Source organism: Hypanus sabinus, chromosome 9 (assembly GCF_030144855.1).
Source record: "Hypanus sabinus isolate sHypSab1 chromosome 9, sHypSab1.hap1, whole genome shotgun sequence".
Taxonomy (NCBI): domain Eukaryota; kingdom Metazoa; phylum Chordata; class Chondrichthyes; order Myliobatiformes; family Dasyatidae; genus Hypanus; species Hypanus sabinus.
The window spans coordinates 37810064-37837050 of NC_082714.1; the positions used below are offsets into that span (position 1 = coordinate 37810064).

Genomic DNA, 26987 nt, shown 5'->3' on the forward strand with positions numbered 1-26987 from the left:
GTAGATTGATAATTGTTAAATATTTTATTCTTTTATATTTTGTTCCTTAGGCACTTCAGAAAATAATAATTTAAGTGATTGTGGTTCATAAGCTTTAAATCACAGATTCATTTTCCACTCATTTTTACACACTATTGATATCCACCAACCACAACACATTCATCAACCTGCACCTGATATCTCCACCAATCTTCTCATTTAAAGAACTGCATCTGGGGAATTTTTTTTTAATTAAACGCCTAACATTTAACATCCACCATTGTGATTTTAGCAGAATAAGTAATCAAGTTCTCAGAACTCAGTCATAGGGCTGTATCTTAACATGTAAATGCAAAATGGAACCAAAATTTTATGAAACCTTCCTTCGTCTGTTTCTAACTGAGTCAGCACACAAGAGGCATTCTGTCTCTAGGAAACCAGTGTGTGATGATTTAAGTGCTATAAATGAGACTGCCTGCTTTTACCCCATGTGGATTAGGTTGTGCAGGTTTTGGAAGAGTGATGGAGCTGGAGTTAGGTAGATCTGAACACCTAAGATAATCTTTAAAGCCCTACAATATATCCTCACTGGCTGAACAAACTCCCCAGTAAATTTCAACCCCTATCACAAGCTGCTTGTTATGAACTTGGTTGCAAGAGGGGCAGGTCTGGCAGCTCAATACTCTGGCATACCATTGTTTTAGATGTGATAGCGTGGAAGGGGTTAAAGGGTGAAGGGTGGCATTACTAGTCAGGGAAAATGACATGGCTGTGCTCAGTCAGGACACACGGGAAAACTTGTGAGGCTTTATGGATGGAACTGAGGAATAAGAGAGGCATATTAATGCGGCTATGTTATAGACCACCCAACAGTCTGTAGGATTTAGGAAACAAATTTGCAAAGAGATCACAGGCTGTTCCAAGAAATATAAGGTTGTGATAGTAACACACACAAAATGCTGAAGGAACACAGCAGGTCAGGCAGCAACTATGGAAAAGAGTCAAAAGTAGATGTTTCGGGCCAAGACTCTTCTTCAGTACTGGAAAGGAAGAGGAATACACCAGAATAACAAGATGAGGTGGAGAGAGGATAGGAGACTAAATAGTAGGAGATGGGTGAAGCCAGGAGGGTGGGAAAGGGAAAGGGCTGGAGAAGAAGGGATCGAATAGGAGAAGAGATCGGAACACAGCAGAAAGGGAGGGAGAGGGTGCCAAGGGGGAAGTAATAGGGAAGTGAGAAGAGGTAAAAGGCCAGAATAGGGAATTGAAGAAGGGGGCAGTGAGGGGGGGGGAATAATTTTTGGAATTAAAATGTTTGGCCACCAATAAGTTCTGCTTTTGGCAGATGGAGCGGTCTCCCAATTTAAGACAGGTCTCACCAATCTAGAGGAGGCTGCATTGGGAGCACTGGACATAATAGACGATGCCAGAAGATTCGAGTGTGAAGTGGAAGGACTGTTTAGAGCCCAGAATGTGATACTAAGTGATTTTAACTTTCCACATGTTGATGGGGACTAAACATTTTAACTTTCCACATGTAAAAGGACTAAGTGGAATAAATTTTATCAAATGTGTCCAGGAAAGTTTCTTTAATCAATACAGAGAAATCCTAACAATAGAGTTTGCAATGCTTTATCTCATAGTAGGGAATGAGACAGGGAAGGTGACAATTTTGTGTAGGGGAATGCTTTGCATCTAGTGATCATAATGCCACTAGTGTCAAGGTAATTAGGGAAAAGGATAATTCTGGTCTTCGGGTTGAAATTCTAAATTGGAGAAAGGCCAATTTTGATGGTATCAGAAAGGATCTGGCAAGTGTGATTGGGACAGGCTGTTTTCTGGCAAAGGGGTACTTGTTAACTAAGAGGCCTTCAAATGTGAAATTTTGAGGTACAAAACATGTATGTACCTGTCAGAATAAGCGACAAAGGTAACAGGTTTAGGGAACCTTGATTTTCAAGATATATCAAGGCCATGGTTGAGTAAGAAAAAAGGTAGTATGTAGCAGGTATAGGCAGGCAAAAGCAAATGAGTTATAGAGGAGTAGAAGAAATGCAAGAGAACACTTAAGAAAGCAATCAGGAGGGCAAAAGAAGGCATGAGGTTGCTCTAGCAGACAAGGTGAAGGAGAATCCAAAGGGTTTCTACAGCTATGTTAAGAGCAAAGAGTTATAAAGGACAAAATGGATCCTCTGGAAGATCAGAATGGTAATCTAGAATACTAGAACATCACAGCACAGTATGGGCCCTTCGGCCCTTGATGTCGTGAAGCAAAAAGAGATTGGGGGAGATCTTAAAAGGATTTGTTATTTCATTATGTATTCAGGAGGCGGATACAGAGTCTATAGAAGTGGGCCCTGTAGAGATTACAGAGGAGGAGGTGTTTGCTACCCTGAGACAAATAGGGCAAGATAAATCCCAGGGTTCTGACAAGGTTTACTTTTGGACCCTGTGGGAAGCAAGTGCAAAAATTTCCAGGGCCCTAGCAGTAATATTTAAATCATCCATAGTGACAGGTGATGTACCAGCGGATTAGAGGATAGCTAATGTCATTCCATTGTTTAAGAAAGGCTGTAAGAATAAACCAGGAAATTATAGGCTGGTGAGCCTGACATCAGTAGTGGGAAAGTTATTGGAAGGTATTCTAAGGGACAAGATAGATGAGTATTCGAATAGACATGGACTGATTAGTGATAGCATGGCTTTGTGCGTGGTAAGTCATGTCTAACCAATTTTACAGTTTTTTTGAAGAAGTTACCAGGAAAATTGATGAAGGCAAGGCAGCCGGTGTGGACTTACGCAAGACATTTGACAAGTCCCGGAATGGAAGGCTGGTCCAGAAAGTTCAGTTGCTTGGCACTCAAGGTGATGTAGTAAATTGGATTAGACATTGGCTTTGTGGGAGAAGCCAGAGAGCGATAGTAGATAGTTGCCTCTCTTGACTCGAGGCCTGTGACTAGAGATCACAGGAATCGGTGCTGGGTGCATTGTTGTTTGTCATCTACATCAGCAATCTGGATGATTATGTCATTAACTGGATCAGCAAATTTGCAGATAACACCAAGATTGGGGATGTAGTGGACAGCAAGGAAGACTATCAAAGCTTGCAGTGGGATCTGGACCAGCTGGAAAAATGGGCTGATAAAATGGCAGATGGAATTTAATGCAGACCAGTGTGTGGTGTTGCATTTCAATAAGATCAACCAGGGTAGGTTTTGCACAGTGAGCATTAGGGCACTGAGGAGTGCAGTAGAACAAAGTAATCTGGGAATACTGGTCCATAATTAATTGAAAGTGGCATCACGGGTTCAGATTCAGATTCAATTTATTGTCATTTAAAAACCACAAATGCATTGCAGTTAAAAAATGAGACAATGTTCCTCCAGAATTATATCAACAAAGCACATGACAAAATAGACTACACCAGAAAATCCACATAACGTTTGCATCCAGAGTCAGGAGAGGCTGCTGCGTATTAATATCATGCTACCATCTTAGCGCGTTCCCCGGAAAGGAGCTCCAAATCCACCAGACAAAACAAGACCAAAAACTAAAGCTACAAGACCTGCACAAAACCACGTAGTTACAACAGTGCAAACAATAGCATAATTGATAAAAAAAACAGACCATGGGCACAGTAAAAATAGTCCAAATATGTAAAAGACTATAAGTTCAAAAGAAACCACCACACAGTCTCCACAAGTCCTCAGGGTCGCGATAGGCTCGTCATCTCATGCCAGTGGCAGAAGGGAATACCCCCGCTATGGACTTCCACAGCGCCGACTGACTCAGCCTCGCAGACACTGCACACAGTGAAAGCGACCTGACCGCAGCGGACTCTGAGTCCGTCGAACCTCCGAGCCTCCGATCATCCCCTCCAGCACAGCTTCTCCGAGCACCATCCTCTGCCGAGCGTTTTAAGACGCCCCCGCCAACAGCCACCGGCAACGCGACCCCAAGAACTGGGGGCCTGTTCTTCTCAGCAGAGACCCGGACCTCACAGCAGCAGCAGCAACGAAGAGGGCCTTCCTGGAGATTTTCAGGTGTCCCTCTGTGCTTCGTGGTCCCACGTCCGTTTTTCATTAGATTAGGATTGTGCATGGCACCCCGCTTAACAAATAACAAATAACATATCAGCTCCAGAGTGGCCGCTGCAAGCTGCATTGAGCTGCCATCTTAAAGGTTGATAGGGTCGTAAAGAAAGCTTTTGGCACATTGGCCTTCATAAATCAAAGTATTGAGTACAGGAGATGGGTTGGTATGTTGAAGTAATATAAGACGTTGGTGAGGCCCAATTTGGAATATTGTGTGCAGTCTTCATCACCTACCTACAGGAAAGATGTAAATAAGTCAAGTCAAGTCAGTTTTATTGTCATTTTGACCATAACTGCTGGTACAGTGCATAGTAAAAATGAGACAACGTTTTTCAGGACCATGGTGTTACATGACACAGTACAAGAACTAGACTGAACTACGTAATAAAAAAACAACACAGAGAAAGCTACACTAGACTACAGACCTATACAGGACTGCATAAAGTGCACAAAAACAGTGCCGGCATTATAATAAATAAGCCTTTTCCCAGACGGCAGGAGGGAGAAGAGATTATATGAGGGGTGCATGGGGTCCTTCATAATGCTGTTTGCTTTGCAGATGCAGAATGTAGTGTAAATGCCCGTGATGGCAAGACGAGAGACCCCGATGATCTTCTCAGCTGGCTTCACTATCTGCTGCAGGGTCTTGCGTTCCAAGATGGTGCAATTTCCGAACCAGGCAGTGATACAGCTGCTCAGGATACTCTCAATCCCTGTAGGATGTGATGAGGATGGGGGGGTGGGAGGTGGACTTTCCTCAGACTTCGCAGAAAGTAGAGACGCTGCTGGGCTTTCTTTGCTACGGAGCTGGTGTTGAGGGACCAGGTGAGATTCTCCGACAGGTGAACACCAAGAAACTTGGTGCTTTTTACGATCTCTACCAAGGAGCCGTCGATGTTCAGTGGGGAGTGGTCACTCTGTGCCCTCCTGAAGTCAACAACCATCTCTTTTGTTTTGTTCACATTAAGAGACAGGTTGTTGGCTCTGCACCAGTCCCTTAGCCGCTGCACCTCCTCTCTGTAAGCTGACTCATCGTTCTTGCTGTTGAGACCCACCACGGTCGTGTCATCGGCGAACTTGATGATGTGGTTCGAGCTGTGTGTTGCAGCACAGTCGTGGGTCAGCAGAGTGAACAGCAGTGGACTGAGCACACAGCCCTGGGGAGCCCCCGTGCTCAGTGTGATGGTGTTGGAGATGCTGCTCCCGATCCGGACTGACTGAGGTCTCCCAGTCAGGAAGTCTAGGATCCAGTTGCAGAGGGAGGTGTTCAGGCCCAGTAGGCTCAGGGATGATTGTGTTGAATGCTGAACTGAAGTCTATGAACAGCATCCGAACATTGAAAGTGTGCAAAGAAAATTTACAAGGATATTGTTGGGTCTGGAGGACCTACTTATAGGGAAAGGTTGAATAGGTTAGCACTTTTTATCACGTAGAACACAGAAGATTAAGAGGAGATTTGATAAGTTATACAAAATAAGCAGGGGCATAGATAGGGTAAATGCAGGCAGGCTTTTTCCACTGAGGTTGGATGAGACTACAATTGTAGGTCATGGGCTAAGGGTGAAAGGTGAAATATTTAAGGGGAACATAAGGGGAAACTTCTTCAGCCAGAGGGTAGTGAGAGTGTGAATTGAGCTGCCACCACAGGTGGTAGATGCAATTTTGATTTTAACATTTAAGAGAAGTTTAGAGTGGTAGATGGGGGTATGGGGGGGGGGGGGAGGCTATGGTCCGTGTGCAGATTGATGGATTTAGGCAGAATAAATAGGTTAGCATGAACTAGATGGGCTAAAGGGCCATTTCTGTGCTGTAGTTTTCTATGACAATAGCTCTAGCACCCTTTTCCCTCTACCCTAAATTCTGACTCCAGATCGACACTTGCTCTTACACCGGGAACTGTCAGCTCCATCTCTGACCACCAACAGGCCCACATCATGAACTAACTTCTGATATCAGCTGTCCCCCTGCTAAGTTTTGCTTCCTTCCACAACCAACATCTCCTCCAACCATCAGTCACCAGCCCAGTCTGCTGGCTTCAGATTGTTCACCATTGCTCAGCACCCTCGCTGCTTCTCCGCAAAGTACTTGTTCCTTACCGGGAGTGCCACCGGCTCGTCCAAACCACCAGCTGACTATCTGCTCCTCACACCGTCGGCCCTCCTTATCCCGCTCCCAGTTACACAGGAACCGCCCTGCTCTTCCCTGCAAAATATCGTTCTTATCCAGACCCCATACATGATCACCAACCGTAGGCATGGTAGCATAGCAGTTAGCACAACACTCTACAGTCCAGGTGACCAAGGTTCAATTCCCGGCACTGCCTGTAAGGAGCTTGTACATTCTCGCGTGGATTTCCTCCGGGTGCTCCAGTTTCCTCCCACAGTGCAAAGACATATTGGCTAATAAATCGTCCTAGGGTTAAATTGTGGGTTGCTGGATGGCACAGCTGGAAGGGCTGGAAGGGCCTGTTTCACCCTGTACCTCAATAAATAGATAAGCAACACCCACCCTTTATTCCTATTTTGTTTCCCCAGCTGCTGTCCTTTTGCAAGCTAGACAGAAAATCCATTTTAAAAACAATGCCCCTACTTATCCTTTCTCACCGTACACCCTCCGACATACAACTCTGAACAGATTTTGCTCTGAGCTTAAAATTTTGCTGAGCACTCAGGGAGGGTTAAACGACCCCGTGTGGAAATTACGGTTAGATAGTCAGCACTTTTGGGATGCCACAGGGTTGTTCCCTCACGATTGGATTTTTTTGAGTATCATTAAAATAAAGCTGCTTTTAAAAAATGTTGAAACAGCAGGAGTGTAAATATTGATTCAATTTAACTACATGTTAGTATTTGTTAAAACTAAACGGTCAAATTTTATGGGACGTAGTTTTCACCGTAGGTTTATTTCTAAATTTATTTACAGTCAAACTGGTCCCAATAGTTTACACGCATTTTATTTTGGTTTTTTTCCCATGTCCTTATATAAAATCAAACCAAGGACAACTTGTGCCCTTCGAATGAAATGCATAAGCTTACGAGAAGTGATGCATTGGTTGATTACTACCTGAGCCCTGCCCCTGGTACACTCGGGACCCCGCCTAACACTGAGGATGTGTTCCTTGGAGGTGGTGGACTGTGTAAATCCATGATATGTGGGGTCATTATAACATTAGGTAAATGGACATTTGTGCCTAATTAAAATTCAATACTAGTCCTTGACCCATTGGTTGGAGTAATGAAATGGCATTGGATGGAAGGTAAATCACTTCTGCAGGAATGCAGGTCCAAAGCATGTCAAGATTCTGATGGTGGCCTGAGGCATTATTAAGCACCAATAATGCTTTACGTTCAAAGTGATGCTCCTCACAATACTGCTTCACTGCTGGACAAAAATGTGAAACAAACTAATTTTGAGAAAATCAATCCTCACCCAGGCTTTCTTGTTTGATTTCTTAATCACTGGTAGACTTGACTTTAAAATGCCTTTCATTGCTCGTGGCGTTTCAGAGAGATACACAATCATAAGCTTTAACTTAAAAGTCATCTTTAGCATTGCCTCCTAGCAAGAGAGTTAACCAGTCCTTTGCAGCCTTAAACCCAGATGCATGTTTCTCTTCTTGGGAGATGAAAGTACGAGAAGGCATTCTTTTCCAAAATAGGCTCGTTTCACCCATATTGAAGGCAAACTTGGGAGGATAATCATCCTTTTTGATTATGGCCTTCACTGTTGGTGGAAAATCCTGGGCTGACTTGCTGTCTGCACTCGCCACTTCACCAGAGATACGTACGTTATGGAGGCTGCTGCACTGTTTAAATCTATCTGCTGCCTGTGAATGTTACCAACGTATTTTCGTCTTCTTGAATATGATTGAAAATGCATCTTGCCTTTTCCATTATTACCAGCTGGATTAGGGATGTGTTTCATTGCGTTTGGTCAGCCACCCATATATTTCGTCTACTTTCCATTTTTTTTCAAGCAAGTGGCTCTGTGAATGAGTCACCCTCATTGATGATAACTTTGAGATCATCATTGCAGAAGCTTTTATCTTGCCTGCATTTTTTACAATTGTTCTGATCATTGATGTAGCCAATTTCAAAGAGGTACCAGCATGAACCTGATACTCACCAGCTTCCAAATGCCATATCACCTGCAGTGTCACATCCATGCTAATCTTCTTCCCAGACATCTTAGATGTACAATCCTCACTGGAAGCTGCAGGCAGTTTTCCAGATATCACGTGAAAAAAAAATGGAACAAATTGGTGAGGGAGCAAGAACATTTACACACACAATGGAGGCAGTACGTGATTGGCTGTGAGTGGCTGTTTGAATGTTTACTGTAAGGGTGGCTGCTTTTGAGAAGTTTTAAGTTTTGTTTAGAATGATTTTTTGTCATTTAAAAAAATTTCTATGAAGAATTGAATAGCCACATTGTAATGTCTCAGCGCTGACAGGGTAGCGTTCTGCAGGGTCTGAGTGTTTTGCTTAACATAAGTCATCAACAAAGATGTTTAAGCAAAGGTCTAAAGACAAAATCAAAAGTCTTACATTATTTAAATTACCTGAAGCATGTCACTCCCCATAGTTGCAAAGTCTTTCTCCTGTGCATTGTTCTCTCTCATCTGTTCCCCCCTCCTTTCCCTCTCCTCCCCCCTCTCTCTCTCCTCCCCCTCCCTCTCCCTCTCTCTCTCCCCTTCCTCCCTCCCTCCCCCTCCCTTTTTCTGAATACACTGCAGAACTGTGCAAACTTTCCCAGTACTGTGACTTCAGAGCTGAACTTTCTAATGCATTGAAGGAGAGGCTTGTATGTGGGATGCATCAACAAGGTTACTGGCAGAAAGACACGTAACCTTAGAGCAGGCGTAGACCTTTGCAATATTGTTAGAGACTGCAGCAGAACTACAGAAAAGGAGTCTAGAATGTGAAATGCGCAAAATGTCCCTAAAAAGCCAAAAAATTATCCATGTGGCAAATTCTCCCATGATGCAAACTTCAAGGAACAAGTGTGCAGATAGTGTCACAGACAAGGTCATAGAGAGAGAGAGTGGGAAAGTCAGACAAAAAGCACAACCATAGAGAAAAACCACAGGGGGTGAAGAGTTTCACGCACAAATGCATAAAGTGACCAAATGTGAAACAGGCAACAGAGTCTGACAAAGGTGAGCTGTCACACCTAGAACTGCATAGTATAACTCGGGGGTCGACAACCTGCGGCTCCCGAGCCATTTGTGGCTCTTTCACCTCTGTGCTGCGGCTCCCTGTGGCTTTGGGAAATAATTGGTCAGTATTTAATTAAAATGTATTTTATGTTAGTTTGTTAGCTTTTGAAATGTAATTCTAAATTTGAAGATTATGGTGATCTTGTACAATCTAAGTGTGGCGACACATTTCCTCACAATTAGCCAGCATTCCGGCTAAGGGAGATAGCCTACGGGGGTTTGTGAGTACGCGTCTTTTGCAGCATCTGCGTCCATGGGGGCTGGGTTGAGGGAGGCTTAAAAGCAAGGCTGTTTAGTTCGAATAAAGTTATTCGACTGCAGTTTACTGACTGCGTGAGCACACCGCTACAACGTGTTTTTATCGCTATTAATATACGTCACCACTGCCAATACCTGACACCCGCCAGTGCGCGATTTCTTTAATTTTTCGATCCAAGGTAAGCCAACTATGGAGAATTCTAAAAAAAGAAAAGTGACTGAAGAAAACAGAACGTTTAATGATACGTGGACAGATTCATTTGCTTTCACTGTTGACGAGACTGGTTTACCGGTATGCTTAATATGCAATGAGAAACTAGCAAACAACAAAAAGTCAAATGTCGCAAGGCATTTCCAGAATAAACACGCAGCCTTTGCTCAAAAATATCCGGATGGAGATGAGAGAAAAAAAGCCGTTTCGGAACTGATGCGGAAGGTTGATCTGAGCAAAAATCATTTCCAGAAATGGATGAAGTCTGGAAAATCAATGACATACGCCAGTTATATTGCCGCTCAGGAAATAGTCAGGCACGGGAAGCAGTTTACAGATGGTGAATATATAAAAGAATCTTTCATTAAGATTTCAGAACATCTATTCACGGACTTTAAAAACAAGAGTGAAATTGTGCAGAAAATCAGGGATATGCCCCTCTCTGCAAAGACTGTCAAAGACAGAACCATAAAAATGGCAGAAGACATCACAAGACAGCAAATTAAAGACATCAATTCAGCTGTGGCCTACTCGATTGCCTGTGACGAGTCTAAAGACAAAGGTGATATTGAACAAATAGCGTTGTTCTGCCGGTATGTAAACTCTGCCGGGCCACAGGAAGAACTGATTGAGTTGATACCTCTAAAAGACCAAACACGGGGGGAGGACATCTGTGAGGCTGTCTTGAATTGTTTAAGAGCCAAAGGAATAAAGACCACCCATCTGGTGTCAGTAGCTACTGATGGGGGCACCGAATATGACGGGAACGCACAAGGGAATTGTGGCTTTACTGCAGAAGTCGCTGGACAGAAAGCTGCTGACTTTTCACTGCATCTTGCACCAAGAGGCACTGTGCGCTCAAACATTTCCTCCGGAATGCACAGAAGTAATGGATGTTGTCATTCAGATTGTCAATAAAATAATGGCAAAAAGTTTAAATCACCGTCAATTCCATTTGTTACTGGACGAGCTGGAAATTGCATATTCTGATCTCCTGCTGCACAACAAAGTCTGATGGTTGTCCAGGGGGGAGGTGCTGAAACGCTTTGTCGCGTGTCTGGAAGAAGTGAAAACTTTCCTGGGCAGCAAAGGGCTCAACTTTCCTGAGCTGGAACAGCCAGAGTGGCTGGAAAAGCTACACTTCATGGTAGACATGACAGCGCACCTGAACACGCTGAACACAGCTCTTCAACGGGGTAAGGACGTACAGCCCTGCACATGTTGGAGGATGTTTTGGCATTCGAGCGCAAGTTGACGTTGCTTGCCAGAGATTTACAGAAAGGCACATTGTCTCACTTCCCCAATTTGAGAGAGTTCAAACAAGGTCACGACATGATAAATTCGGAGTATTTACATTCTGCAATCATAGCAATGCAAACATCGTTTGGGAAACGCTTCTGTGAGTTCAGAGAGGAAAAAAACACATTATCCTTCCCGGTCACTCCCCTAAGCATCGATCCATCCCTACTAAATACGACTGCATTGTCAGGTGTGAGTCAACCTGAACAAGTATGATAAATATTTTAATTGCCTATTATTTTACGTATATTCATATGTTTTCATTGTTCAGTGAAATAGTCCTTTTATTTTTCAGGTTGACAGCTGGCTGACGTTATTTTTGGTTTGCTGCTGGCAGCAAATTTAAGTTTGGCGTTTTTCATAAATACAAGAAGGACTCAAATAGACGTTGAGTATTTTACTTAAAAGTAACCTTCAACCCAACGTCTTTTTTTCGGAGTTCAAAATGTTTTTGTTGCATGCAGAAATGTAATTTCATTTTCTCTGCAGGAGTTCATCAATTTCATAAATGCAACACATTATAGTTTGTTTATACATAGCATAAAGGCAAAACAAAACGTTGTATGCAGTGTTATTTCATTTTAAATGTCAAGCGGGTTTTGCGGCTCCCAGTGTTTTCTTTTCTGTGGGAAACGGGTCCAAGTGGCTCTTTCAGTGGTAAAGGTTGCTGACCCCTGGTATAACTGAAGCAGATTACAAAATCATATGGATCACAATAGATGTGTCCAGTGTAAACTCAAAATGGAGCTGGATACTGGGTCAGCTTTGTCCCTAATTCCAGAGGCTGACTACAGTAGACTTTTCTAAGATACTATGGGAGAAAACCTCAGTAAGGCCAAAGATGTACACAGGCAAAAGATGTCTCCCAAAGGCAAACTGAAAATGACTATGATGTACAGAGGCCAAACACAGCAGTTAGAGCTTTATGTATTGAAAAGTGGAGGGCCAGCACTTTTCAGATGTGAATGAGAAAAATCCAACTAGACTGGCACACAATCAAAGCTGCCAGTGTGACATCAACAGGCAACAACAGCCCAAACAGTAGCACTAACCAGAGACTGGCGTAGCTGCTTAATGTAATGAGAAGGTGCTTGAGAAGGGGATTGGTAAACTCAAAGGTACGAAGACCAGAATTAAACTGGATGGAACAGCAACACCAAGATTCCAGAAAGCGTGTCCAGTGCCTATGCACTACGCCCGAAAGTGGATACTGAACTGTAGAGCTTAGTGGCGTCTGGAATTCACTCCAAGGTTTGAGTGGAGCGATTGGGCCACGTTCATTGCCCCAGTAATCAAGAAAAGAAAGCCAGAGCAATTTGCAAATGTGGGAATTTCAAGGTGAGCATCAGCCCAGTTCAATATGCTGTGCACTATCCCCTGGCATGAATAGAAGTCCCCCTTTAATAATGGATACTACTACGTCGACTCAGGCCAAGGGGGCCGGCATCGGGCACGATGACGGATTCTCCATTCCTCCCTCTCCCTCATCAGTGTGTTCAGTTCAGCTACATTATCCACGCCACTATCTTCTAGGAATGTGTTGACCATAGTCTTGTGAGGGTGCCCAGGGTTCATCCTCCCACGCTTGGGCTCCCATGTGATGACGAGGCTGGCAGGTAGCTCAGGGTGACGTAGACAGTGCCCCCACCTCAGTAAGGCCAAAGATGTACACAGGCAAAAGATCATAATCTCTAAGAGAAGGCAAGCCCCATCCCCCCTTTTCCTTTGTTAATTGCAAAGTTTTGAAACGAACTCTAGGCCTTTTACCCTGCCTTGATAGCATCTTGTTCCATTCATTGAATTGATTTTGATTAATCTCTATTGGTAGGGTCTGAAAGAGATATAACAGTCTGGGCAGTATATTCATTTTAATAGACTCAATCCTTGAACTGAGACTGAAAAAAGGAATCAGGCTCCATCTTGCCACATCTTCCTTAATTTTTTTCATATAGAGGCTGATAATTACATTCTGATAATTTTGCCAGATCTTTTGGCATAATGATGCCCAAATATTTGAAAGACTCTGTGTGCCATGCCCAGGGATATTGACTTTCAATTTCTCTTGGTGGGCTATAGTAATATATAAGTAACTGGGTTTTATCTATGTTGATCTTGTATCCTGATAATTGACCATATTGTTCAAAGGATTGCATCAAATTAGGTAAAGAGTATGTTGGTTGCCCTAGATAGATCAAAGTGTCATCTGCATAACAAAACAAGCCAATTTATGCTCTGTCCCTTTAATAGTAATTCCCCTGATATCTTCATTTTGTCTGATGTATTGAGCTAATGGTTCCAGATATAACGCGAAGAGTACTGGTGACCATGCACAACCCTGTCTCGTGCCCCTTTCTAGGGTAAGACTATTTGATAAATATCCATTGATGTTAATCCTAGCAGTAGGATTGTCATATAGTGTCTGTATAGTTTTAATAATTGTATCTTGAATGGTGCAATTTTTAATGTAACAACATCCTCATTCAAGACCAAATTACAAGAAACCACATAAAGGGACTTCTTCTTTGTTGATGACAGTGCACTCAATGGAAGCTCAGAAATGAATGAGCAGGAGAGCAAGGGCAAATGTTCCAGTGTCCAGGGCAAATTTTTCTCACAATCAGCACAAAATTATGCACCAACCTGCACAATGTCCGCCATGGACAGAACCAGATTTAAGAACTTGCCCACTACTGAAAGCTCCTCTCCATTCTTCTGAGTGGTCAGCGGTTTTCAGCATTCGGCTAGATCACAGAAATTGACAGCACCCTCTCAAAGATCAGTCGGCATTGATGATGAGGTCAACAAAAGGGCATCAAAGCCAGCTCTTTTTAATTTAATATTTTTTAAACGTAGTGATACAACACAGTAACAGGCCTTTCAGGGCCTAATGAGCCTGTGCTGCCCAATTACACCCATGTGACAAATTAAACTATTAACCCATATGAAATTTAGGAAGAAACCAGAGCACCCGGAGGAAACCCACATAGTCACAAGGTGAACAAATCTCTTACAGGCAGTGGCAGAATTAATCCCAGTTCCCATGCTGCTTTTGGAAGATTGAGAAGCATGAGAACATATAGTACATTGGTCCTACATTGTGCCAACTTTTTAACCTACTCCAAGGTTAATCTAATACTTCCCTCCTGCATAGGAACAAAGCGGAATCAACTTAAAGACCAAGCTAAAGACATGCCTATGTTATGCTTTGAAGAGATGGACAGTGTGCAGCAGAGATGCCAGATATTCAATTCAATTCAAGTTTAATTGTCATTCAGCCATACATGAACACAGCCAAACGAAACAGTGTTACTCCGGGGTCAAGGTGCAAAACACAGTACTAACAGTCACACACAGAACAAAGTACGCACAAGATAGCAAGAACAAACGGTACCGCAATCACGCAATAAGAGAGTCTAAAACTGGCATCAGCAATCTCCAGTTGACCACAATGGAGATTGTCTTCTGCCAAGCCAACATTGGAGGGAGTAGCACCACCTCCGGTAGAGCACACCGGCTCCATTGCCTCTCTCAGGCAACACTGCGGCACAAAGCCTAGTCCGCACATATACGAGATAGCAAGCACATATAGAATATCCAGACCCTCGAAAGCTTCAGTCGACCACATCAGAGCCATGTAAACATGTTGGGGGGAGCAGGGAGGTCAGTGCCAACTCTGTCCTGGGCACCGCGCCACACTGCCCCCAGTGAAGCGCACTGGGAACAGGCGATACTATGACTTGAGGGCTTGTCCTTGCTATGGCCAAGGCCATTCCCTTCTGCTCAGCCATTAAATCGATGAATCAAACTTGCAGCATACCAGATTCACAATGTCCAAAAGGGTCCTGTGATAACAAGAAAAGCGACCAAGAAGGCCATTTACTACTGAACTGTAAGCCTCCATTGACCCAGACAGCCCATTGCACTGCTCCTTCATTTTCTCTGCCAGCGAGCAACTCGATGATGGTGTGGACCTGCGGTACAATTCATTCTTAATGTGTAGCAGAATCTTGCGATCATTAAACGCATGTTTTAAATTGAACAGTAGCACCTTTTGTTGACCCTGTAGAAACCGCTACCATTATACCAGAATAGTTTAACCACTCCCTCATAGTACATAAAACAGTCGAGCACAGGCCTATGGCCCACAATATTGTACCAAGCTAACTAACTAATGATGCCTAATTACACTAATCCTTCTGCCTGCACGTAATCCATTCTCCTCCATTCACTTGGAGCATGAAGAGCCCCTTAAATGGCTTTGAGGAATCGAACACCCCAGGCACCCACTGCCCTGTGTATATAAAAACTGTCCTGCACATGTCCGATGAACGTACCCCTCGCTCTCTTTAAACGCGTGCCTTCTTATACATTTTGATCCTCCGAGTAAATTGCCAGCGGCCTACTCTATATGCATCTTTTTACCATCCTATCAAATTATGCAGCTGTTTACGGGAACTGTGGACTGGATTGTTTACACAGAGACTGATACAGTACTGTAGATGGGTTCTATAAAGGCAGTTCATGTGTAATGAGAAAGTACACAGTTAATGGCCAGACATTTAAGCAGTGACGATATACAGAGGGATTTGGTCTGAGTTCATAACTCCTTGAAGGTTCCTGCACAAGCTGATCATATGTCTGTACATCTGTAAGACTCCAGACACATATATTCCGTCCTGTTGTTGCTAGAATCGCAGGTCAAATGGGAGGACAACATTAGAAGGATACCAAAGGAACTACTTGATGGAGAGCTGACTGAGAGCAAATGATCATGTGGTGGTCAGGATAAGAGAGTCAGAAACTCTCTTAGAACATCCCTGAAGAGTTTTGATGTTGAAACGCACCATTGGGAACAACATGCACTGGATCATCCTGCTCAGTATGTCCTCCTAAAAATTTGTGGTCGCTCATATGAGAAAGCTAGATTGGAAGAAGCAAAAAGAGTATCTCAGAACTGAAGAATCTCTGATGCTACAGCATTACATTTTGTCAGCTATGTGAAAGGACTCTTCAAGTCCATATTGATCTAACCAGCTATCCCCATACACATTGCAGATGTCATAGGTCTTACTCAAGAATAAGTAGCAATCAACAGCAGCCATTTCCTAGCATCTGGTATTGGAGCAACATTGACAGGAATCTTAACCAAGGCGTCTTTAGGCATCGGAATAGTTATTTAATTGGGTTAAGGAAGACAGAGAGAAGTCAGACACTGGTTTTTAGATCTGTATTTTGAATATTGGGGAAAATGTATTTTCATTTTGTGTATATAGAAATGGACGTTTTTCATTGTCTGTTGCCCAGCAAAATATCTGTTGTCCACTATAAGTGCTCATAAAGTACATTTATAGAGCACTTTTGATTGTATAGCTACAGCGGAATCTAATGTGTGATATTTGTACTGCGACTAGTACTTTCCCTAAGAGACATTTGCTACCATGGCAAATATAAATGTTGCCATGACAATTTCTGATTCAATTAAACAGCATTTCCTTTATATACTTAGACGTCTCTCGCCTGCACAGAGCAGCTCAAAGGGAGAGAAGAGTTTCTGAATTTCATGTTCATATAACTGGAAATCACTTTAGTAATGCTAGTCTGATTGAAATTGTCATAAATTTTAATAATTTAACCCTATACAACAACAACTTCCATTTCTCTTGTGCTTTAAAATGGTAAATACTTCACTGATTATCAAAAAGGGAAGCACAGGAGTGAAAAATGAACGTTTTTTTAATTGTCATTCAACCACATAAGTGAATAAATGTAACAGTATTCCTTTGGGGTCAAGGTGCAAAACACATAACCAACAGTTGTGTATAGCACAGAACACATATAGCACATATAATTACGTTAGCATATAATTATGATACAGTTAGAAAATAAACTTAAAATATTATAATTAAGCCTGAATCCCTGAGTGTTATGGTCTGTAGATTGATAGTGCATGGATGTTGTCCTGGAGCCATGTTTCTGCAAGAACAGCCCGTAGCAGTTCTTAATATTATGCAGTGCAGCTTGTTTTCCACCAAGCGAACACTAGAGGGCAGCACCGACAAGAGGGACCACCCCCCAACTCACCCTGGAATCCAGCAGGTAACAGACAGCTCCAGTGTCTCCTCCCTTGGCAGCCGCGCCAGGCGACTCTGCGGCAAGAAAGAGGGCCTGGTCTAGAACGCAAATGAAGCCATACAACTCCCCCCATCGCTGTCGGTCTCGGCAATGAACCAGTGAATCAGACTCTCAGTATTTTACATTATCACAACAAGAACATCCAAGACAATCACCTGCACCATCCTCTGCACACCACCATCTTCCCTGGGTGGCTGAAGCAGGTAGCAGCACAGTACACAACAAGTCCAGCTCCATTGCGATCAAGCAGTTCTCTGCAGTACTCAGTGTTCTTAATGACCATCAGTGTCTTGAGATTGCAAAAAAGATGTAAAGGACAAACAATCACACCTTTCTTTGGACCCAGAGAGGCCACTGTATCTGAGTACGCCATCACCTTACCAGGAGACCAACAAACTCCCAGTAAGATGTCAGTACGCTTTCAATGCAATCGTACAGATGGGACTTGAGGGCAGTAGTTCAGTACATAGACAGCAAAACTTTGCGTAATCTCATATTTATGAGGATAAAATGAGGAAACCAGCCAGCAATGCTTTGGACTAATCAAGTTTTGTGATAACCAAGGCATGGATGAAGATTTTATCCACAGATGAATTGAGGGAGGAAGAGAAATGGACAATGAAACAGAACTATTTTGGTTTCGGTTTTGACAGAGATATGTTGTTGGATCCTCGCCTGTAGATCATTCATGAATTGCATCCCAGAGTCAGTAAGTAGGTGTTGCTACCTGTTTTTAATTCATTGTTTGGAGTTCCAGTGCTCTGCAGTCTTCGAGCGGATTCTGGGAGGCAGAGGCAGCTTGTGCAAACGTCATGGCAGGCAGGTTGCGGGACAGCGCAAGCCAATATTCGGCTCCAGTTTGCCAAGTATAGCTTCCATTCTTCATTGATTAAAGCAACAAGGGAGATAGAGACATCAAGGCAAATATGGAAGGTGAGAGCCGGCTGCCAGCCTTTTGATCGCTGAGGATTGCTCTGCTGTGCTACCGGAGAGGGGAGAACCTGCTGCTGGTTTTCTGGTTTTCTGCATTGTGGATATGGACTTGGACTATAGACTTTCTTCAATCTTTTAACTTTTTTTGTATATTCTGTGTTTTTCATCTGATTTTACGTGTTTTGTTTGTGCAGGGAGGGGATTTTGGGGGTCAATGTGCCTGTTCTGTTTCATTTGTATTTTGTGTGGGAGGAGGCATTTGGGGGTTGACGTGCCTGTTCAATTTTGTTCATTTTTTGTGCAAGGAGGGGGATTTGAGGATTGATGATCCTTTCTTTTCCTTCTTGGTTTCATGGCTACCCGAGAAGTAGAATTTCAGAGTCGTATACTTTGATAATAAATGAACCCTTGAACTTTAAAACTTTAAAACACGCCAGATTTTGATCGAACCTTTTTCTCAGCAGGAGTTTTTTTCTCAAATACAGTAAGGAGTGGAGAAGAAATGCTATTCACACCAGCAAGGGTCTGAATCTGAGAAATGAATGAGTCATCAAAAGGTTGCCCAGGCCTCATCATGTGGGCTTCCCTCCAATTACATAAGCTGTAGTTCAGTCACATCCTGTAATCAAGACTGTTGACCGTTGAGTAAGGGATGAGGAATGTGTTTATAAATCTGAAGAAATGCCTGTGATAGATCTGCCTGTGATTTTCTCAGTTATAGTCATGATCATTATAATGGAGAGCAGCAGAAGGGAGACTGATTGTGCTTTGAACAAGAACCATGTTTGGTGGTTTTCCTTCAAAGTTGGCAACATTGATGAGTGGTAGTTGTTTTGGATTCGCCTGGGTTCATAGTTGAAAGTACATACTGTACATGTCACCATATACTACTGTGAGATGGATTTTCTCACAGGCATCCACAGTACATACAAACACAACAGAATCAATGAAAAACTGTACGCAGAGATGGACAAACAACCAATGTGCAAGGGTCAACAAATTGTGCAAATACAAAAAGAAAAATAAATAAATATTGAGAACATGAGCTGTAGAGGCCTTGGAAGTTAGTATGTACTGTGTGGAATCCGTTTAGTGTTGGTTGAGTGAAGTTATCCCTTTGGTTCAAGAGCCTAATGTTTGAAAGGTCCTGAACGTGGTGTTATGGGACCTGAGATTCCTGTACCTCCTTCCTGATGCAATAACGAGAAGAGAGCTGGATGGTGGGGGTCCTTGATGAGGATGTTGCTTTCCCTATCAGAGCGGTCCCCTCACTTTTACGGCTTCCTTCTGTATTCACCCCCGCCCCCCCCCCCCCCCCCCCAAAGCATCAAACTGCAGCCCTTTGTAAAGGAGATGATAATGAGGTGCAACCAGTAATCATGCTCTAGATCAGAGGTTCCCAATGCCATGGACCAATACCATTAAACAAGGGGTCTGTCGACACTGGATTGGGAACTCCTTCTCTAAATTCTAGCAGGACTCTATCTCAGCTCCCATTCTCATTTGTTTAAAGTAATTAGAAAGAAGGAAATTGTGGCCCCTCAAACCTTTTGAAGAATTATTGTGTACAATCAGACCCTTCTTATCAAATTAGACTATGTTATGATGGTGTCATCTTTGGTTAAATAAATGGCAGAACACAAAGCATTATGTTTGATCAGGGACACAATAACTTTCTGTCATTCCACATACTCAAATTGTAACCCATATTGGATTGTGGAATTTCCATACTTATTTGATATTGCAGTTTTCTAATTCTTATTTCCTAAGTATGTTTGTTTGCTCTTTTAATAATGGAAATCTTAATATTTTGTACAGGTTCCCCAGGTCCTCCTCTAAACCCCTCCGTTAGTGAAACTGCATCTGCCGTCACGATCCACTGGACACCAGGTATGCCTGGAGCAGGACCAATAAAGGGTTATATAATCGAGGCAAGACCCTCAGGTAAGCAAACTGATCGTCTTTTGGAATTCTCTGAATGTAGACTTTGTCACACATGACTTCCTTGTGTGTCTTGAATTAATAAAATGCTGATGCTTTACAATGCTGAATAGAAATTGAATTAAAAAAAGAATAGAGCTGACTAAAAAAAACTTGATTGTTATAGTTTCTATTTAAAAATTCTTCTCAAGTCAAATCCATGCGGAGGGTTATGGGCTGAGTGCAGGTCGGTGGGACTAGGTGAAAGTAAGCGTTCAGCACAGACTAGAAGGGCCAAGATGGCCTGTTTCCGTGCTGTAATTGTTATATGGTTTATATGCTCTCAACATTTTAGTGTTTCTATTTAAGTAACCTCTGAAAGTAATTGGATAAGAAAGCAGCCATCTTTCAGTTATTTTTAGATTTTATAAGGAAATAAATTTATTGACAAAATCTCTGCTATATTTTCAAAGAAGTTTAATCAAAAAGGGCCATTGGGGGCAGGGAATGAGTATTTAGAACTGTGACCAGAAGTCTGGATGTTTGCCAGATGGCCATTGGAACAGCCACTTCTAGGGGTCATTAGGCATGAATGAGAGTTCCAAGGGTCCCCAACCTGGGGTCCAGGGACCCTTTGCTTAATGGTATTGGTCCATGCCATAAAAAAGATTGGGAACCCTTGGTTTAAGTAAAACATTGCTTGAAGTGGAACACATTGAACGTAGACAGATCTGAGAAGATGGTGCCCTTCTACCCAAATTACTAATTGTAATTATCAATTAATTATCATATTTAAGCTAAAATAAAAAGCAAACAAATTGTTAGCTGTCATTCGTAATGGTATTGAGCCAGACTCGAGAGTTGTCTTTGCTGTGTGGTATTTGTTTTATAAAGTTTGCCCATTTTAACCTGAACGGCTTCTAATTTCTAATTTAGATGAAGGATTGTGGGATACGTTTGAGAAAGATATCCCAAGTGATGCAACATCACATGCGATTAACCGAGATAAGCTAAGACAAGGAGTGAGCTATGAATTTCGGATCATTGCAGCCAATCAGTTTGGATATGGTGAACCAAGTACACCAACCATTGTGAGATCAGGTAATCAGCTTATTCTTGTGAGAGAAAATTGACTGATATAAATGAGTTTATCAGAAAACTCTTGGTGAAGTGTTTTTTTATCCTTATATTTATACCGATTTAGTAACAGCTTTTAACTGACTGCTTCTGGGAAATGTCTTAATTGCTATGGATTTCATGCAATTTAAATAGGCCTGCCCCCCACGTCTTTAAGCTGAAAGGAATAAGTAAATGCACAACTTGTTCAACCGGAACAATGTTCCAGCGGCCCGAGGGCTAAAAATGAAGCTGTTGAAAGGACTGTCAAACCCCGGATCACAGAACAGAGCAGGACGCTGTCCAAAAGGAAAAGGAAGGAAATTGCAAAGTGGGAACTTTGGTGAATTTAATCATTGCCACATTAAATAGCATTCTTTTTAGAATCAGAATCAGGTTTATTATCACTGATGTGCAGCAAGTGGCGAAATTGGTTGTTTCGTGTCAGCAGTACAGTGGAAGATATAACAATTACTATAAGTTATGATAGATGGGTTTTGCAAAAGAGGAATACTAAGGTAATGTCCATGTACTGTTCAGAAATCTGATGACAGAGGGGAAGAAACCCTTCCCAAAATGCTAACTCTGCACCTTCAGGCATCTGAACCTCTCCTCCGATCTTAGTAATGAGAAGAAGCCACGTTTTGGATGGTGAGGGTCCTTAATGATGGGTGCAGCTTTCTTGAAGCCATGATCAATGGAGCTGGCCGAGTTTACAGCCTGATGCCGCTTCCTTAGAGCCTTCATACCAGATGGTGATGCAGCCAGTCAGAATGCTCTCCACGATATAGCTGTAAAGTCTTTGGTGACATAAGAAATCTCCAAAAACGTCTGTAGAAATGTAGATGCTGATGTGCCCTCTACGTGATTTCATCAATGTGGTAGACCCAAAATGGGTCCTCGGAAATGTTGGCAGACTGAAACTTGAGGCAGCTTAACCTTTCTAACCTATGTGGTCTCAGATTGAATGCCACCTCACTTTGAAGAGAGATGTGAAGTCATGCAGTGAATCATATTGAGACCGATAACATAGAAAAGAGTAGACAAAGAATAAACTAAATTAAAGAACAGGAGTCCATGTGTTGTGGCCTCTGGCCATGTGAAAATTGATAAGGAAATAATCTGATTGAGAGGGTCTTCTGCCCTCACAGTGCATTGCATACAAACCTAGGCAGGAAATTAAACATCTTCTCAAAAATCACCTGAGCTGGAATCTTTCTTCAGGGTTCTTAATGAGAAAACTTAGTGAAATTGCGGAAAGTGTAGTAAAACATGTATCAGATTGAATACAGAATTGTCGCACACCGAAATATATTAGCATTACCAATTATTCTCATGATCAGTATTAAACAGAGTGATACATACATGCAACACTTTCAATGACTGCTGTGGACTCATGGTGCAACAATAGCTTAATAGCAATGAACGATAAACATAACAAAACCTTCCACGTGCATGAACTAAATGCTTACCATTATTGAGGAGTTATGACTCAAAGATATTATTTCAGGGGCAAGTGAAGAATGGATGGTGACGGACATCTTTCTACCGTGTGTGCTTCAAGTTGAAATCCAAATTAATCTGCACAGGAAATGGTATAAAAAACAGCTTACGAACAGGAAGTGGTGTTTGTACAAAAAGGAACAGCGCCTCTCGAGGCAGAACAGGCGCTGATAACATGGCAATGATCAGAGGTGCAACTTCACCCTCAGAGAAAGCACCACCTGAATTCAGCAAGAACTAGGATCTTAATGGGAGGAGTGCTTAGGGCAATCATATTGATGCTAAACTCGTAAATAAAGGTCAATTGGAAAAGGAAATATTAAGGGAAAATAAAAGGTGTAAAGTAATTGCATCAGCAAAAGGAAATGTGTGAGTAAAGCAATAGAGCAGAAGGACAGGCAAAGGTGTGCAGCTGATGTAAGGGTTATTTATTATAAATGCACGGTGTAAGAAATAAATCAAATGAATTGCAGAGGCAGATTCTACTTACTGGGTGAAATATAGCAGTCATTACTCATACATGACATTTATTACTGAGATATGGTTGCAAGACAAGACTGGGAACTGAATATACCAAGTTATAATGTCTACAAGGGAAACTGGCAGACAGGAAGCTTTAATGATAAAGGACAAAGTTAGAAGAAAGAAGATTACAAGGGGTTTCAGCAAGCAGGCAATAGCACCTAGGTATGGAGAATTACAAAATAAAAACTTTGTAAGACAGCAATGAAGGTCTTCTGTCATCTCCCTTGTGGAAACATATCAAGGTATGGAGATTAAATAAACGAGTTTATTGGGGGAATTCCAACTAATATATAAACTGAGATAAATAGGCCCAGCTTGTATTGAATAGACAACGAAAATATTGAGGATAGTTCCCTGTAATTGTATGTCCTGGACAATAGGAAACTGACAGTCACAGGTATTGAGTCAGATTTAGTTAACATTTTGATGACCTGTAAACATTTGTCTGACAAGGATTGTGATGTTGTAGGTAAGGACATCAAAGATTATGTGTGGAAGGAAAGCAGGAGGATGGGGATGAAAGGGAAAATAAGCCAGCCATGATCGAATGGTAGAGCAGGCACGATAGACAGAATGACTTAATGCTGCTGCTATATTTGGAAAACCGGCATACACACAGAAAAGTCCTGGTTAACCATGCTTGTGTTCAGTTGTGGATGTAATACCTCAGGACCCTGGAGGCTGTGCAGGCAGCTTAAAAGAATGATGCCAAAAGTTCAAAGTAAATTTATTACCAAAGTACATATACGTCACCATATGCAACCCTGAGATTCATTTTTTGCAGGCATACTCAATGCAATGACCATATTAGAAAAAGTGAAAGACCGCACAAACAGGGCAGACAGTGTGCAAATGACAGTAAACTGTGCAAGTACTAAAAGAAAGGAAAAAAGGAATAATGGTAATAATAAATAATTAAGTGATAAATATTGAGAGTATGATATGAAGACTGAGAGTGTAAGTGAGTCCATAGGTTGTGGGGACAGTTCAGTGATGGGGCGAGTGATGTTGAGTGAAATTATCACCTCTGGTTCAAGAGCTTGACAGTTGAGGGGTAATAACTGTTCCTGAAGCTGGTGGTGCGAGTCCTGAGGCTCTTGTATCTCCTGATGACAGCAGTGAGAAGAGAGCATGACCTGGGAGGTGGAAGTCCCTGATGACAGATGCTGTTTTCTGTGTAGATGTGCTCAGTGGTGGGGAGGACTTTACCCATGATGGGATCTAGACATGAGTTTTTGAAAAGAAAGAAGCAAAGTTGAATACTGACAATAGAATCTTAATAAACAATCCTGGAACCAGAAATACGGTGACTATAAAAAAGTATTCCATCCCCTGGAAGTTTTCATGTTTTATTGTTTTACAACATTGAATCACAATGGAATTAATCTGGCTTTTTTGACACTGATCAAGAGAAAAAGACTCTTCAATGTCAAAGTGAAAACAGATCCTGATGAAGTGATTTAAATTAATTAGAAATATAAAACACAAAATAATTGATTGCTAAAGTATTCACCCCCTTTAACAGGACACACCAAATCATGACTGGTGGAGCTACTTAGTTTTAGAAGTCACATAATTAATTAAATGGAGAACACCTGTGTGCAGTCAAGGTGTTTCAATTGATTGTAGTAAAAATAAACCTGTATCAGGAAGGTCCAACTGCTGGTGAATCAGTATCCTGGCAAAAACTACACCATGAAGACAAAAGAACACTCCAGGCAACTCTACGGAAAGGTTATTGAAAAGAAGTCAGGAAATGGATACAAGAAAATTTCCAAGTCACTGAATATCCCTTTGGAGAACAGTTCAATCATCAAGAAATGGAAAGAATATGGCACAACTAAAAATCTGCCTCGAGCAGGCCATCCTTGAAAACTGAAAGTCTGTGCAAGAAGGAGACTAGTTAGGGAGGCCACAAAGAGACCTATTGCAATTGCGGTGGAGTTACAAGCCTCAGTGGCAGAGATTGAAGAGACTGTGCACACAACAACTGTTGCCCGGGTGCATCACCAGTCATTGGTTTATGGGAGAGTGACAAAGAAAGCCACTGTTGGAAAAAAAACTCAGTGAAATCTCGGCTAGAGTTTGCCAGAAGGCATGATGGAAGACTCTGAAGTCAGCTGGAAAAGGTTCAATGGTCTGATGAAACCAAAATTGAGCTTTTTGGCCATTAGACTGAACGATATGTTTGGTGTAAGCCAAACACAGCACATCATCAAAAACACACCGTCCCTACCGTGAAGCATGAATGCAGCAAAATACAGGGAAATCCTGGAGGAACACCTGATGCGGTTTGCAAGAGAACTGCGACTTTAGAGAAGATTTGTTTTCCAACAAGAAAATGACCACACACATAAAGCCAAAGCTACACAGGAATGGCTTAAAAACACCAAAGCTGGAGTGGCCAAGTCAGAGTCCAGACCTCAATCCAATTGAGAACTTGCGGTTGGACTTGAAAAGGGCCGTTTGTTCATGATCCCCATGCAATCTGACAGAGCTTGAGCAGTTTTGTAGAGAAGAATGGGGAAAAATTGCAGTGTCCAGATGTACAAAGCTGATAGAGACCTATCCACACAGACTTAAGACTGTAATTGCTGCCAAAGGGGCATCTACTAAATAGTGACTTGAAGGGGGTGAATAATTATGCAATTATTTTGTGTTTAATAATTGTAATTAATTTAGACCAATTTGTAGAAATTTCTTTTCACTTTGACAAGAAAGACTCTTCTGTTGATCAGTGTCAGAAAGTTAAATTAGATCCACTGATTCAATGTTGTAAAACAACAAAACATAAAAATTTCTGGGGGGGGGGTGGTTGGTGAACACTTTTAATAGGCACTGTAATTTTAGAAACCAGAAAATACAAAGGCTGGGGGGAAAGAAAAGTAACTGTCCACAATGCCAATAATTTTTATGACATTGCCATTCTTATTAGTCATACCTCCTATATTCATAGCCAAGTATTTAATATGCATTACAAACAAAAAAAGTCCCAACACCAATCTTTCGGGCACACCACCAGGCACGGATTTACATGACACTACCTATATTGGTCTTTTAGTTACCACCTCATATTTGTGAGGCAGTATTTCACCTCGCAGAGCCTGACTATCATTAATCAGCCTCTACCTGCCTTTTCAAATATACACCAATGCCTTCCCGAAAATTTTCTTCCATCGTTTCCCTATTACTGACATAAGACTTGCTAACCTGCAGTTAGCTTAATACAACACTTCATAAAAACATCCAGTGGCATTTTACCTATGCCTAACTGATATGCAGAACTCTTCATCAAGGCCCCAGTTATCAACTCTCATTTCCCAAAATCAACCTTGGATAGATCTCATCTGGCCCCAGGGATTTATCAACTGTTAAGCATCCCATATCATTCCTACCTTCTTAATTGACCTGCTGCAGATTATGCACAGTTCCCTTCTTGAATTCACTATCTCTATCACTTTCTCCTTAGTGTGTAGAGATGAGAAATATTTACTTTGACTTCGCCTACGTCATTTGACTCCACACACAGATTGCCCTTTTGTATCTAGGGGCACTCACTATTACCATGGCTACCATCTTGCCCAATGTACCTGTAGAATCTTGAAACCCTCCTTGATCTTTCTTACCAAAGATATTTCAGCATCCCTTTTTTTTGCCATCTTAATTTCCTTCTTAAGGCTTTTCCTACACACTCTATATTTCTCAAAAGCCTACCTGATGCCCATTGCCTATACCTGCCAGCATGCCTGCCCCAGCATGTGAAGCCAGTTCTGGCACTCAGTGGATGAGATTAACTACA

General features: G+C 42.0%; 1 protein-coding gene across 2 annotated transcripts in view; it reads left to right on the forward strand.

The window, feature by feature from the left end:
* The window catches only part of sdk1a (sidekick cell adhesion molecule 1a), a 781818-nt gene that overhangs the window by 737278 nt on the left and 17553 nt on the right, over window positions 1-26987 (forward strand). For both annotated transcript variants that reach the window (XM_059979483.1, XM_059979484.1), the window contains exons 40-41: window positions 19943-20068; window positions 20981-21145. In XM_059979483.1, coding sequence (XP_059835466.1) covers window positions 19943-20068; window positions 20981-21145 — 291 coding nt within the window. The remainder of the gene's footprint in view (window positions 1-19942; window positions 20069-20980; window positions 21146-26987) is intronic.